Source organism: Cryptotermes secundus, unplaced genomic scaffold (assembly GCF_002891405.2).
Source record: "Cryptotermes secundus unplaced genomic scaffold, Csec_1.0 scaffold81, whole genome shotgun sequence".
In the NCBI taxonomy this organism is placed as follows: Eukaryota; Metazoa; Arthropoda; class Insecta; order Blattodea; family Kalotermitidae; genus Cryptotermes; species Cryptotermes secundus.
The window spans coordinates 1,130,149-1,145,461 of NW_019718023.1; the positions used below are offsets into that span (position 1 = coordinate 1,130,149).

At 41.0% G+C, this 15,313-nt stretch overlaps 1 protein-coding gene across 1 annotated transcript in view; it reads left to right on the forward strand.

The window, feature by feature from the left end:
* Nucleotides 1–15,313, forward strand: part of LOC111868617 (carbonic anhydrase-related protein 10) — a 464,761-nt gene that overhangs the window by 392,925 nt on the left and 56,523 nt on the right. The window contains exons 7-8 of the mRNA XM_033753652.1: nucleotides 5,821–5,887; nucleotides 8,284–8,438. Of these exons, the coding sequence (XP_033609543.1) occupies nucleotides 5,821–5,887; nucleotides 8,284–8,438 (222 nt within the window). The remainder of the gene's footprint in view (nucleotides 1–5,820; nucleotides 5,888–8,283; nucleotides 8,439–15,313) is intronic.

The following is a 15,313-nucleotide window of genomic DNA, read 5'->3' on the forward strand; positions in this document are numbered from 1 at the left end:
CAGAGCAGATCTTGACGCTGTGGAATACAGAAAAATTTCTTGTCCCTGCTGGTAATCGAACCCCAGCCGTCAATCCAGTAGAGTATCGCTATACCGACAGAGCTACCGGGACGGCAGTAAATAAACCATAAGCAAAGGGACAAAATAAACGTCAGAGTGAGGTTATTTTAGAGTTATTTTTTTCCGTAGGCAGAAGGAACATTGCAAACGCACAGAAATAGTTTTCTCAACAAACTCGCTGCTATTTAATTTCTTATCGGATTGTCAACGTGCTTTATAGCAGTTTCCTACAAAAATGAACGTAAGGCAATATTTTCCTTGCAAGAAGACACAAATATTCCATCCTGGAAAATGCAAGTAGTTACATGTAAAGTGATTTGTTCTGTATAATACTTAAATGACCATTCCTCAAGCGGTTAGTCGTTGGCTGACCACCGCGGTGGCGCGGGTTCGATCCCGTGTCTGGTCAAGTGGGATTTATCGTGGACAAAGTGGCGCTGGGCCGGGTTTTCTCCGAGTACTTCGGTTTCCCCTGCCAATCTTCATTCCACCAAATTCTCCATCATCATAATCACCTTGGGCAGGCTACAATAGGCCAATCAGTGGCCGCCGTGCCGAGTGGACCCAGTTGGACTACACCCCCCACTAAGCGAAATAAAAAAAAACTATTCCTGTAACAGACCCTTGAAGGGCCATAGGGTGGTGAGACGTCGAGGCTCCCACATTTTCTAGACATTGGGCTCACAGATGGCGGTGAGTTTGTCAGAACTTAAGCGCCGGCCGCCCTCTACCTCCCAGGAAGATTCCTGGCATTCATTTCTGTTAGAGGCTGGAAGGATTAGGTGAATTGAAAAAAAAAATGAAATAACCTCATCGGGAATCGAACCCACTACTTTGAGCTTGTAGCATAGTGTCTCAACCAACTACAGAGGAAAAATACGCGAAACCTCAGTCAGGATATTCGAAGACCAAGCCCAGATCGAACCTAGGACTTCCAGAATACTAGCCTAGAGCGTTACCGCTACACCGGCTGCCCGATCAGTACTGTTCAAAGCGGCTCATCTCGAAAAACGAGCGAATATTTTTTAATTGGTTAGTATTGTGTCCGATATTTGAGTTGAAATGAGATGCACTCGCTTCCCTTGGTATTTCCTTGTCACACAAGCCATCCATCAATTTACACGGTCACAATATAATGTCAGGACATTGTCGCCCTCAAACTGGGCTTAAGAATAACATGGAGTGTAGTTTCTACAGTCGGCAACAGAGGGTGCGCACAACACTGTGCTCCAACACTGCTCAATCTAAATAAACCAGATAGTTCAATACACCGTTAAATACGATGCTGAGCCATGTTCACCCACCTGCCTTCCTCAAAACCAGTTTCCCTAAGATCGTTTTTTCTGATCACCTCGGTTTAAGTAGATGTTTTCTGTATTTCGCCATCGAAATTCCTTCTGCAATTCTTGTCCCTCCATCCGATGTACAGGAAACAGTGTATGTCAGTCAAAAAAATCTAGGCTACGGATTTAGCGACCAGGGAATTGGAGTTAGATTTACGGCAGGGGTAGAAAATTTTCTCTTCACCGTAGCATCCAGACTTGATCTGTGACCCGCTAAGCCCCATAACAAATGAGTACCTGACGTTTTCCCCAGGGATATAGCGGCCGAGACGTGAAGCTCACCACTCATTTCCTATGACTCTTCACTAGTCCCTGTTGGGGGCCAGATGTTTCCTGAGTATTACTTTTCTAAACACTGGTCTATCTATGGCTCTACAGCCCTTTGTTGGGCCCTGGTCGTTTCTTTTTTTNTAATTGAGCTTATGAGCCACTTGAACTTTACCGTCTGAACTCTATATCAAACACAACAGAATCTTCTGTAGTGTAAGGTCTTACAAAACTATGTAACAGGTAGTAATCTTGAACTTGCTGTCCGTGTACTATCGCCTATATGACTCTTCACTAGTCCCTGTTGGGGGCCAGATGTTTCCTGAGTATTACTTTTCTAAACACTGGTCTATCTATGGCTCTACAGCCCTTTGTTGGGCCCTGGTCGCTTCTTTTTTTTCAGTTTCATAATCCTATACACAGTCGGTAGGACTTTTTGTACGGTGGATCGGCCCGTCGCAAGGCCTCTACCTTCACACAGAACAACACAAACACAGAATAAACGAATATAGACATTCATGCCTCAAGTGGGATTCGAACCCACGATCCTAGTGTTTAAGCTGGCGAAGGCAGCTTGGCCACCTGCAAGAATATTATTCTCTGGAGTGTGGCGCTGAATAGTCCAATAGAACTCATTGACGTTTTCAGAGAGACTGAGTGCTTCCTTCTTCAAGACTGAATATAAGCTAAGCGAGAGGCATTCAATTCGATGTCCTGGCCGTGATTTGAATCGCATACCTGCCGAATACGAAACGTGTTACCGTTTGAGGCAACTTGCAAAGTCTTGGGGTGTGAATATGTGGCTCAGAATGGGATCCGGGTTTTTGTGAATATGGTAATGGACTTTCGGATTTCGTAAGAGGCATGAGATTTATTGATTATTTATTGACCATGAGTTCCTCGAGGGAGACTGAGCTCCGTATTGTTTGGTAACACTCAAAAAAGAACTCGTGGAATTAAAAGCCGTTGCGTGAAATTGACAGAAAATGGAATCTTCTTCCTACCTTTTATATCATGTAAATTTGTATCAATTCCTGCATTTTTGTTTAAGTTTTAAAAGCATATCTTTTCAAGTATGAATACAGTGTATAGCCTCGTATAAGGGTTTCCATGCTGTCTTGTGATTAGGCAGTCTGATCAGACTTGTACAAATCGTGGACGGATGGGATGTGTCAACGGATTCCAAAATTAAAAAATATCCCAAAGGCTTCACAAAATGGAATAAAAAGTATTCAAGGCTCTTCTATGTCGGTTCCCGGTACAAAAACTATTTGACTCACAATTCAGTAGTTCCAAAAAAAAAAAAATCGATTCCATACATGGTCTACAACAGACCATAACCGAACTCGTTGGCTCAGGCAGTAACACTTCTGATATATTTGGAAGGTGTCCTGTTCGAATTTAGGCCAGGGCACTGGCTATCCTGCCTCAGATTTTCAGTGTTTTTTTCCTACACCTTGAGAAAATGGNAAATAATGGGATAGTACCTCAGATAGGCCACGACCGCTTCCTTCTAAATCTTTTACAATTTACCAGGCATTAATTATCTTACCATTGGACGGTGTATATTGTGAGCTACTAAAATCATCATTGAATAAACTACAAATAAGAAATTAAACAGCCCTACAAATTTTTAATTTTCTTACAAATAATGTATGTTAATTAATAAAGCCGTCTTCTGGGATGTGGCACCCTGTAAATATTGTATTAACTGACGTTTCGGATGAACGTATCGCCTCCATCTTCAGGGTACAAAAAAATCCACGAGCAAGGAACCAGTGTGGGCACTGTTTGTGTCCACAGTGGTTTCCCCACCCGGGGAAATAGACCTCGGTACCCCCTGGATAGGGGGCTGAGCGAGCCCCAGAGGTTGTCTGGACCCTGCGGAGAAGATAAAAATCTTACACTGCCGGGGAACGAATCCAAGCCCTCCACCCTGTAACCCGTCACTATACCGACTGAGCTATCCCAACTCCACCATGTTGAAAACACGGGTTCCCGTCCGTGAACCTAAACAATACATTAAAATATACATTTATATGAATGCATATTTATTTCAAGCCTGTCTGTTTAAATACTTGAAATGTTATATTTTATTGCAATAAACATTTTAGCATGTCATTTATAATTCTTTGTGCCAGACGAGCCTGTTAACTGTACACTGTATATGTTTACAATCTTGTCTTAATTACCAAAGGCCAAGTTCCCTAGACACATAAGGTAGGATGTAGAATTAGCATCCTTTTTCCGCTTCGCCATTTGAATAATTCAGACTTGGTTCTCACTACGTACACGTGACGGCTGAAACGTAGCCATGTATACACAAATGGGGGATGCACTGTCCGCTCTGTCCTAAGACAGGATATGGTAATCACTTCCCAGTCTACGTGCAGTATAGGCTGACCGCAGAGCAATGCTATAAATGTAGAAGCAGTCAAACAGATGTCACTAGTGGCAATAGTTATGATACATGGAACACGGGAGTAAAGTCCGTTCTGAAGAGCGGGGAAATATGTCTAGCTTAGAACATTGTGTCAAAATTTGTATCACTCAGTATAGTGACTGGGCTACGGACTGGATGACCGGAAAATCGGTGTTCGATGCCCCACAGAGGCAGGAAGGATTTGCTTTCTCGATGGCGTCCAGACCGCCCTTGGGGTTAACCAAGCCCCTTATTCAGTTGGGTTCAAGGGGTTTTCCTTCTTTGGTAAGACGGCCGGTACGTGAAGCTGATCAGCCAACTCGAGCGCAGAGTTTAAGAATGCTTGGATCAGCTTACGTCTTCATGTTGCGGTGCTTAGTTAAGCTCAGGGATGTTCTTGCCTTTATTTATTTCCGTTGTGGAGACACGCGGTAGCGTAGTTGGTTGAGGCACTATGCTATAAGCCGGAAGGTCGCGGGTTTGAGACCCGATAAGGTGGATTTTTTTTCCCCCAATTTACCTAATCCTTCCAGTCTCACTATGACCCTGGGGTCGGCTCAGCGTCTACCATAAATGAGTACCAGGAATCTTCCTGGAGGTAAAGGTGAGGCCGGCGCGTAAGGCTGACAATCTTACTGCCATCTGTGAGCCGATTGTCTAGAAAATCTGGGAACCTCGACGTCTCACAACCCTATGGGCCTCCACGGCCTGTTACTGGGATATCTTTACCTTCTTTCATTTCTAAATTCTCTGTGTGTTCCTTACTAAGCTCTCAGTATGTAGACTGTAGCGTGCAGTGTCGAAAGGATGGGAAAGGGTTTGGAAATACGCGGCCGTGGCCTGACTGAAGTATGATGTAGGTGTTTGCCTGAAGGTACTGAAGAAAGAGAAAAAGCCTTGGAGGCCGCGCCATAGCTGAAGCTGTTAGTCGCTGGCTTCCCACTGCGGCGGCCCGAGTTCGATCCCGGGTTTGGTCAAGTGGGATTAGTGGTGGACAAAGTGGCGCTGGGGCGGGTTTTCTCCGAGTACTTCAGTTTCCCCTGTCAATTTTCATTCCACCAATTTCTCCATTATCATAATCACTAAGGGCAGGCTACAATAAGCCAATTAGTGGCCGCCGTGCCGAGTGGACCTAGCTCATAAGAAGAAATTTGATTATATATTTAGTATGTTACTATACAGACCGTATAGAAATCACCTGTTGAAACAGTTCTGTTGTTCTGTGTGTATTCGTTGCTTCTGGAACGTGTTTACCAAGGCGTTACTTGTCCACATTAGGGAACACACACACAGATAGTCGTCAAGATGATGTAACAAGCCTCCATTTACCTTTCAAAATAAGGAACGTAGGCTAAAAAAATGGTTGTATTAAACGTCTAAAAAGATTCATGTTACAGAAATTAATTCTGAATTGGTACAGGCCCGATGGATCTGCCTACAGTAAACTCTCCGTTATCAGCAACTTACATTTTCATTAAAAATGTTTATTTAGAAGAGTTTCTTTAGACTCATATATTGTATTTTTTAAATATTGGATATTATGATTGGATTTTGAATACGCGATACGGAGCCCTTTTGTAATTTAATATCTTTGTCGCTTTTACTTTTCCGTTGCCAAGGAAACCATGAGACCTGTTCCTTACCTGCTTCTGCAGAGGCTGTAACATCTGGTCCCTGAATAAGTGATCAGGTATTGATTCTGATTGTTGTCTGTCCTTTTTGTTGCAGCTCGGTGATTTGTCAAATCCAGAGCTTAGGATACTCACAGACCAACTCGATAAAATTAGACATGGAGGTGAGTATGCTGGAGCAGTCTGTATAATACAGGGTTAGCCTAAAAAAATATACAGTTTAAATGACTCGTGTTCGTGAAATTTAAACTCGCAGCCCAAAAAAGTCGACAAGTGCAAGTTTATAACTTCAAGTTCCACAAAAGTCTGTGTGGGAAACGCTTACGAATGTTGCCTTACCGGCTACAGTTACTGCCGAACCTCACAGAAAACGACAAAACCCTCCGTCACTCATTCTGTGCGGACATGCAGCAACGGAGTGAAGGAAGTAACGATTTCTTTAACCGGCAGTTTTCGGTGACGAATCAACGTTCCACATTAGCGGTACGGTGAACAAACACAACGTTCGTATATGGGGAACTGAAAACCGGAGAGCTGTAGTAGAGCGCGTGAGGGATTCACCTAAAGTGCACGTTATTTGTGCTGTATCCCGTAAAAAGGTGTACCCATGTAAACTTCATGGCGTACTTTTCAAACCATGTAAGTATCTCGGCCATGCTATTAAAACTCTTCTTTCTGTAAAACTTTGAAAGTGTCTGTTTCTTTTAGGCTAACCCTGTATATTTAATTTGTCTTAAAATTAGATATTACCTGTTAATTTCAGGTAGGACGAATTATGTTATTGTCATGAATTCAGCATTTATATTGTGAGAGAGATGTTATGGCTCAAATGTATTTGCTGGACGATCGGACAATCGGGGTTCGATTCCCGCCGGAGAGAGAAATTCTCTTTCGTCACAATATTCAACCTGTCCTGTAGGCATCGGATTTCTTTCCCAAAGCTCTAGATGCTGAGGCATGAAACTGATTATTCTCCTATATATAGTACCAACGTTAAGAGAGAGTGGAGCTACGCCTCCGCTCCAACTTTCATCTTAATGTAGTGTTATATAATTAATCACGCTGACAAATATGTCTTTTGTTGTATATTTTAAGTAATTCGATTAAGAATACATTAGTTATATTTACAAACATAATTTAAACATTTAATTTCAGAACTTTACAGTCCATTTCTCCGAAACGTCGGTTGTTTCATATTTATGATGAAGTGTATTTTATAGTTTGCTCCATCTATTATGCGAGAAGGAGTGTATGGCCATCAGCTAATGATAGAAACCATTATGGCGTCACTAGAAATTTACTGCATTATATTCTCGTCACATTTGTGGTATTCGGACCTACTCACAAAGGCCAGTCTTCCATAAGGTTGCAGTATGATGTAGCCTGGTTCATAGAATGGATGGAATTTAACCCACAATTTAGAAGTTTCGACGCATTATTTCAGTAATTTTGAAACACTTTCATCCATAATTTAAAGAGAAATGACATGTTTTAGAAGGAGATACATATTTTTTTTTGCTACCAACAACCTTAATAGGAACCCCATGCCATAATTTGGGCATTTGGTAGTGCCTCCTTGAATGGGAGCCCTGGGTTCGATTCCGGGTGTCTTCTTGTGAGATTCTTGTTGATAAAATGGCACTGGAGCAAGATTTCCTCTCCGCACTTCCGGTTTGCCCCCACTAGTCATTTCATCATTGTTCCACACTCGTCTGTCACACTCCCTGGGGTGTGTGGTAGCCCTGACAAGCCTGCATATTATCATATCCTTGGTTATGAAGTCGGGTGCTAGATCTCTGAGCCAAGATTTGGTCGGTAACAGAGTAAGGAAGTTAGCTATAGCAGGGGTCATATGTTGTGACATCAGCTAATGCTGTACTGTGGATGATCTTTTAAAAAAGAAAAAAAAAATATATATTAATGTTATAAAGTTGTATTAATATGTAAATGAGTAAGAACCGTGCCATAGCTCAAGCGATTAGTCGCTGGTTTCCCATTGCAGCTGGCCGGGTTCGATCCCGAGTCTGGACAAGTGGGATTTGTGGTGGACAAAGTGGTGCTGGGGCTGACTTTCTTCGAGTACTTCGGTTTCCCCTGCCGATCTTTATTCCACCACTTGCTCCACAATCACCCTCACCTATCATCTGGGGCTGGTACAATAGGCCAGGAGTGGCCGCAATATAAGGGACTTAGTCCCACCCTACTGGCAATAATATGTAAATGAGTAGGTGGAAATATGGGCTCCGAGCAGAAATCAAACTAGACATCTGCTTATCCACGTGGAGTTTTGAAAAAAAAGTTTTAAAAACAAATTAAATATAACACATATTAATACTAAAATAAAACTATTTTTACGAAATTATTCTTGAGCTTTTATTACTCTGGCATGAACAATAAGTGTCTTACATGACTAAAACATAAATTTTTATACAGATTATCTGACCACCATCTTTTGGGAAAGATACAGGGAGAAGAAAATATAATCATAAACATTTGAACAGTCTGAGAGAAGGTAAGGTTATCTTAACCATGTATTTATGTGTGATTGTGTATTTGTTAGGGCAAGAAGTGGAAGTTAAAAGACTATCTGTACGAGGCCTGCTGCCCGAGACTGATTACTACATGACATATGATGGATCAACAACAATGCCTGCCTGTCATGAGACGGTCACGTGGATTATCCTCAACAAACCTATCTACATAACTAAGCAACAGGTAGGACATATGTCAATCAACTTGATGTAATAATTCACTATAACTGAGTATTTGGACTTGTGTTTGAGGTCACATAAATTAATTGTTGTTCTCACAATGAACATAAATTATTTTCTTCAGACCATCAACAAGATGAATTTTTTATAATAAACTAGGGACACCGCTCTTCATAATCAGAATCTAATCATAATATCTAATATTGAAAAAATAAAAAACAGGTTTCAAGAAAGTCTCTATGAGAATTCTATTATGGAAGTGACCACAGCTGACGATAGAGAGACTGTCGTTGACAGAGCCACCTGCTAGTAGAAATACCTACCTGCAACCAATTTATTTGGCACTCTGCTTATTAACTCGTGCAACATGATTTGTTATTTGTGATATATAGAAATATGGAATACATATTCTTCAAGTTAGAAACCAAATTTTTAAATATTGTGTATATCAATTTAAAATTTTTGACCCCAGAACTATAGGAATTCATGTTCAGATAGACTAATTATATTTATATAAATTCAGTTGATTTTACAAACTTATAAAACTAGTGTGGAAAACACAAATTGAAAATGAAACAAAGCTTGGAGAAATTATAGATTTCAAGATGAGTAACATAATGAATACAACTTACATATCTCCGGATAATTTAATTACCGCTCACTGCTTTTTTATTAAAATGAAAAGAGAAAGTTGTATAAAGTCCACCTGTGTAAATTAAAGGTTCTGCTGATATGTTATGTTGTCTGTTCCAAATGGTGTGGAGCAAACAGGTAATGAATCCCAGTTTCAGAGGTCGGAGTTTGCCTCCACCTGTCAGAAACACTTTGGCTTGGTTCTGCCTCATATTTTTAGGAGAGAAAAACAACGATGTAATTACAAAATTCTGTCAATACTATGCACCCTCTGGAGGTTATTCTCACGATAAATTTCAGTACGAAACCTGATAATGTTCAGGCTTCATCATATTCACCTGTTGTGTCATGCTGAGCATATAACTATTCGTATTTTGCATTGGACAGCATGTTCGTTGCAAGTTACGGTGCACTAGTGAAAATTTAACAGGAGAGCTTGACAGTTTCAATTTCTAGATATGGTTTCCACAACTAACACCTGTATTGATTATTCTTCCACAGTAGAACCCTTGAGGGACTCGTTGAAATTACGGTTTAATTGAATATGCACACTATGAACTTGAAACATTATGGAAAGAAACAAGGGCAAAAATGATAGTCAAGGGATACAATTTCTACAAAAGTTAACACAGTAATACCGACTGAAACACTATTTCTTATTACTGTCATTTTTTGGTCGTGTCTTAGCTGACTGAGATTTGTTTTCTATTTTGTTTCCATGGAAATATTAATAATGACAAACTGTGAAAAACGAGTATTATGGAAAAACTGCCATCCTTGTATTGGATTTGAGGTTCTCACAGTAGTGACTATGAAGAGCTCTCTCTTCTGGGATGTTCTCACAGAAGTGACTATGAAGAGTTCTCTCTTCTGGGATGTTCTCACACAATTGACTATGAAGAGTACTGTCTCTGGGAAGTTCTCATAGAAGTGACTATGAAGAGTACTGTCTTCTGGCATGTTCTCATAGAAGTGACTATGAGGAGTACTATCTTCTGGGATGTTCTCAAAGAAGTGACTATAAAGAGTACTGTCTTCTGGGAAGTTCTCATAGAAGTGACTATAAAGAGTACTGTCTTCTGGGAAGTTCTCATAGAAGTGACTATGAGGAGTACTGTCTTCTGGCATGTTCTCAAAGAAGTGACTACAAAGAGTACTGTCTTCTGGGATGTTCTCAAAGAAGTGACTATAAAGAGTACTATCTTCTGGGAAGTTCTCACAGAAGTGACTATGAGGAGTACTGTCTTCTGGGTAGTTCTCTTAGAAGTGACTATGAGGAGTACTGTCTTCTGGGTAGTTCTCATAGAAGTGACTATGAAGAGTACTGTCTTCTGGGAAGTTCTCACAGAAGTGACCATGAAGAGTACTGTCTTCTGGGTAGTTCTCATAGAAGTGACTNCATGAAGAGTACTGTCTTCTGGGATGTTCTCAAAGAAGTGACTATGAGGAGTACTGTCTTCTGGGAAGTTCTCACAGAAGTGACTATGAAGAGTACTGTCTTCTGGGAAGTTGCACTGTTACACTGTTTGCACGAGCACCCCAATCTTAGTGTAAAGATAACTGCGTTTTAACATTTCACGTTTAGAGATTAGGTATTTTTTTCTGTTTAGATGAAAATATTTCACACGGATAGAAATTGTTGTGTCAGCAAGCTATTTCTCCATATCTATGATAATAAGAGGAGAAATTTCCTGTTTTTATTAGTGAAATAAATTAAATCCTTTTAAACAAGATAAAGACCCAACAAAAAATAAAATCTTAATAAAAAAAAAAATGCAAGTTCTTACCATTCCGTCATAACCTGGGAATCGAACAATGATGAATGTGCTTTGTTTCTTCCTGCTGTAACGAGGTTTTGACTTCATAGAATAACTCTCTTACGTTGGTAGCACTGGTGTTCTGTGTAGGTGTAGCGAAGCCATTTTATGTCCGAATATAAATTACTTTAAAAGTTTCTCTAATCCGAATATCTTACAAATTGTTTATGGTTTGTGCCCCAGCACGAGGTCGTAAAACAAATAAATAAATCTCTGACGCGGCAATAAAATGGCGACATTTAGTGTAGGATTTTTTTTGCCTAAATTCACAAAGCAAGCAACACTGAAGTGTTGCTAGCGTGAACTTCCTGGGTTGGGATACTAGACCAGGACGTCCCTACACACGTCCTAAATCCTGTCTATACGCCACTCCGTCTGATAGAAAGTTACCAACATTTTACAGGAACCAGATTAGAATCCTGAAGATGGAGGCAGAATGTTCTTCCAAGACGATAGTAAATTTCTACCAAAATATATGGCAAGTCCGAGCAGATCTGTCTAGCTATAACGGCCTAGACTTTTATTCAGGAGAACTTCGTTTCGATTCTCTGTCGAGAGACTTGCTTTTTTTTTGACTGAAATTTCTCGGAGTTTTTCTCAGTTATTACAGACAAATACCAGGATTTACCTAGATTAGGTCATGAACATTTCCTCCCATATCTCCTCTGATTTATTTATCAGTCGTCCTGCCGTTACACACTGTGTAGTTTAGACACTGACAGCGTCACAAAATAAATCACGAATGAAATAACTATATCACATCCCAGAATAAAATAATGTTTTCGTCTTCGTTTGATTTGGTCAATCAGAACACATAACTTCTAGGCGAATAGAATAAGTTATGAAACTTTTTTTTTTTAATGTTGCTCATTCTTCTGCATGACCTGAACTAGAATATGGAAATATTTCTCATATATGTTGTAATATTATACTCTGTCCGATTCCCCTTGCTACTCTTAAAGAAATTAATATTGTCTGTCCAAAACATCTTCAAGTTTACGTCATACACTAAGTATGCAAATTTACGATTGAAATTCATTTCCGTTTAACGAAACCTCCAGAATATCTAATTTGGTTCTCATTATAACTTAAAAATATAATTAAGTAACCTTATAATCATTACATAATGATCTACGTCACTCTCTGATGATGACGTACACACAAAGATGTTTTAGACACAGTATACCAATCGATTCATATGCTAAGATGCAAGTTTATGTGCAAATGTTCGTGGTTAAGAACGTTCCCTTAAGATTTATTGTTATTAGCCGAGGGCATTTGTGCTTAATTAACATGTAAGTGCGGGGTAACCCGTCTTATCTCTGATGACGTAATAATAGGAATGCTTTCTGAGTGATGGGAATGAGATACGAAACCTCCAACATTTATTATATAGGCCCAAGTCACGTAACCAAGAGCTGTACCTCTTCAGTAGGTCCCCACTGCCTGCCCACGCCACGTCTTCTCGGTCTGAACGTACAGTTTTATGAGATTCGTACTGTATTAGGAACATGTGAAACGTGGCCTGGCTCAAAGGTAACTGAATTAGCCTCTTGTTCGAATTCCGGTGACTATTTGTACCCTGTCTTCCTTCCTTACAGGTGGGGGGGGGACCCTTATATTTATTTTTATAACTTATGGTCGATTCTCATATGAAGTTTATGCCTCTGGTGGTTACCCCAAACTCAAAATGTTTAAGTTCTCACACAAGCACCGGGGTAAGCGGTGGCGTAGTTGGTTATGGTACAAACCGGAGGGTCGCGAGTTCGATTCCCGATCAAGTCATTAATTTCTCAGTGGACCTAATCCTTCCAGCTGCATTATGGTTCTGGGATCGACTCAGCCTCTAAAAGAAATGAATACCAGGAATCTTCCTGGGAGTAAAGGACGGACAACGCATAAGGCTGCCAATCTTACCGCCATCTGTGAGCTGATTGTCTAGAAAATGTTTCAGCCTTGACGTCTCATAACCCTATGGACCTCCACGGCCTGTTACAAGGATAATTTTACTTTTTTTTATAATTTTTAACCAGTGTGTAATTATAGCAAGAAAAGTGCAACACTGCACAATGTGTGGTACGACTACGCACTTTGTTAATGGAAAGTAGACGGAATCTCTTACTTTATATAGGACAGAACGAGAAACCAAAAAGATTTGTCATGGAATGCAGAAATCTCTCGCTTAGGGAAGATATGCCGGAAGTTACATTTTTGAATGTGAGATTTATAATTTTCACAGCAATGACGGTTACTTTTAACCTGATGATAGAGATAGCAGGTCCCTCCGAAACGCTACTAATTACAAACAGCCTACATGCTGTCAGAACCCAGGAAATTGAGACTGAACTGGAGGAATTTGAGTTACTCATAGTGGTGACTATGAAAATTATCTTCTATTATGTGACGTATAGTTTTCTTCCCAGAAAATGGGGGCAGAACTTTTCATCGAAACGTTAGTAGTCACCTACCAGTCTACAGTATGTCATGATTAAAAGAACTTAGAATTTGCTCATTTTGAGGTTCTTGTGGTTCTTGTGATTTTTAGTTGTGACATCTTGTCAATTTCTACCCCAAAAATGGAGGCTATATATTCCTCCGATCATCGGTAAAGATCTACCAGATTACACCGCGTCAATAACCTTCACAACGAATATTTGTCACCATATTTTAACCTTTATCAAATACTGCGAGTTAGACCCACTTGCATATGCTCCGCACGCAGTAAACTTTTGATATTAGGCGTATACTAACCCGGTTTGGTTATTTCTCCGCTAGGCACCGCCACTATCCATACAATGGCGCACGTACTGGCGAGTAACAGCAGGTGCGAAGTACCACATATTTTCCCAGCAGCTTTAAAAATGATTAATGGAAGAACTGAATTTTGGGGACGTACAATGAAGAACCCAAAGTTTAAGATATTTCTTGAAGGACAAACCCGGCTCTTTCGCACTAGACCTGAAACCAGCTTGTTCCTTTTCATTAAGGAGCCGTGATGGTCAAGCCATAACGAGAACATAGACTGATGGTTAAGCTCTACCTATTAACCTCGCCACGAGACGGAGCTGAATATATATCTTCAGGCTCAGGCTGATTTAAACCGAGGGTAGAGCATCCGATGTCCGCCGAGGAGGCTGGTTCGACCCCAGAGCTCGTCTAGGTGCAGTGAAGAAAGATCGACCAGGTCATGCGCGGACAAGCATTTTTTAACCGAGGAATCCTGATTCCCTGATATGAGTATTATTATTCGGTTGAAAAACAAATGCAGTATTTCGGCTTCATAAGAGCCGGGATAGCTCAGTCGGTATAGCGACTGGCTATGGGCTGGACAACCGAGGGGTCGGAGCTCGAGTCCTGGTGGGAGCAAGAATTTTCTCCTCTCCATTTCGTCCAGACCGGCTCTGGGGCCACACCAGTCTCCTATCGAAAGGGTACCGGGGGCACTTACTCATGGGGTAAAGCGGCCGGGGCGTGAAGGTGCTCACTCATCTCCAACTAGAGCTGATGTCAAGAATACATGGATCTTTACAGCCAGCCCCTTACATCTTCATGGCATAGTACGGGGATAGTTAACACAGGGGCAACTTTACCCTTACCTAGATGTGGACAGAGCCGATCACAGTGGCCGCGTCGTCAAAGGTATGAACTTTCTTGCTCGCTCGAACTCGGGGGTCGTAGGTTTGAGTCCCACTAGAGGCATGGATGTCTGTGTGCATTTCTTCTGTGTCCATGTTATCCTGTGTGCAGGTAGCGACCTTGCGATGGGCTGATCCCCCGTCCAAGGCGTCCTACCGACTGTTTCAGGATTAAGAAACTGAAGTGGAACAAAACGTTTCACGGATGCCCTCTGCTCCAAAGTAGGAGCAACAGGAAAGAGAGAGATGTAGACAGAACTCATAGGTTCGAGTTATCAATGTTTTGAGAGAATGGTAATGAATCTTCGTGACTCAGCAAAGTGGTGGACTTTTTGACAAGTTGAGTGACAGTTTTTTCAAGCATGGTTCTGTACCATGGTTTTGTTGTTATTAAAATTATTTTTGCCTTTTTGTATATCAGTGTTAAAATTTACTATTATTACTTCCACTGTTCTTATTCTTACTAACCCTCGTTGGTGTCTCCACCTTATCGTGGTGAGGGGGTTTGAGTATGCCAAGGACCCTGAGAGCTATACCAGCGGTAGCGTAGCTACTGGCAGGGCCTCCCTTGCTGGACAGGTCAAAGGGTAGGCATCAGAAGAAGAGAGACACCAAAAACCAAAAACTGATGCCGGAAGCAGCGTCATCAGCAGCGACTTGAAGCACAGAACAAATGATGCTCGAGATGGTTCAAGTTCGTATAGCAACAGGCGTGACCAGAGTGGTTTGAACGGCTGTTGTACTGCGATGTGGAAAGCAAATGGAAAAACTACCACATTATCACTTTTCCTGGA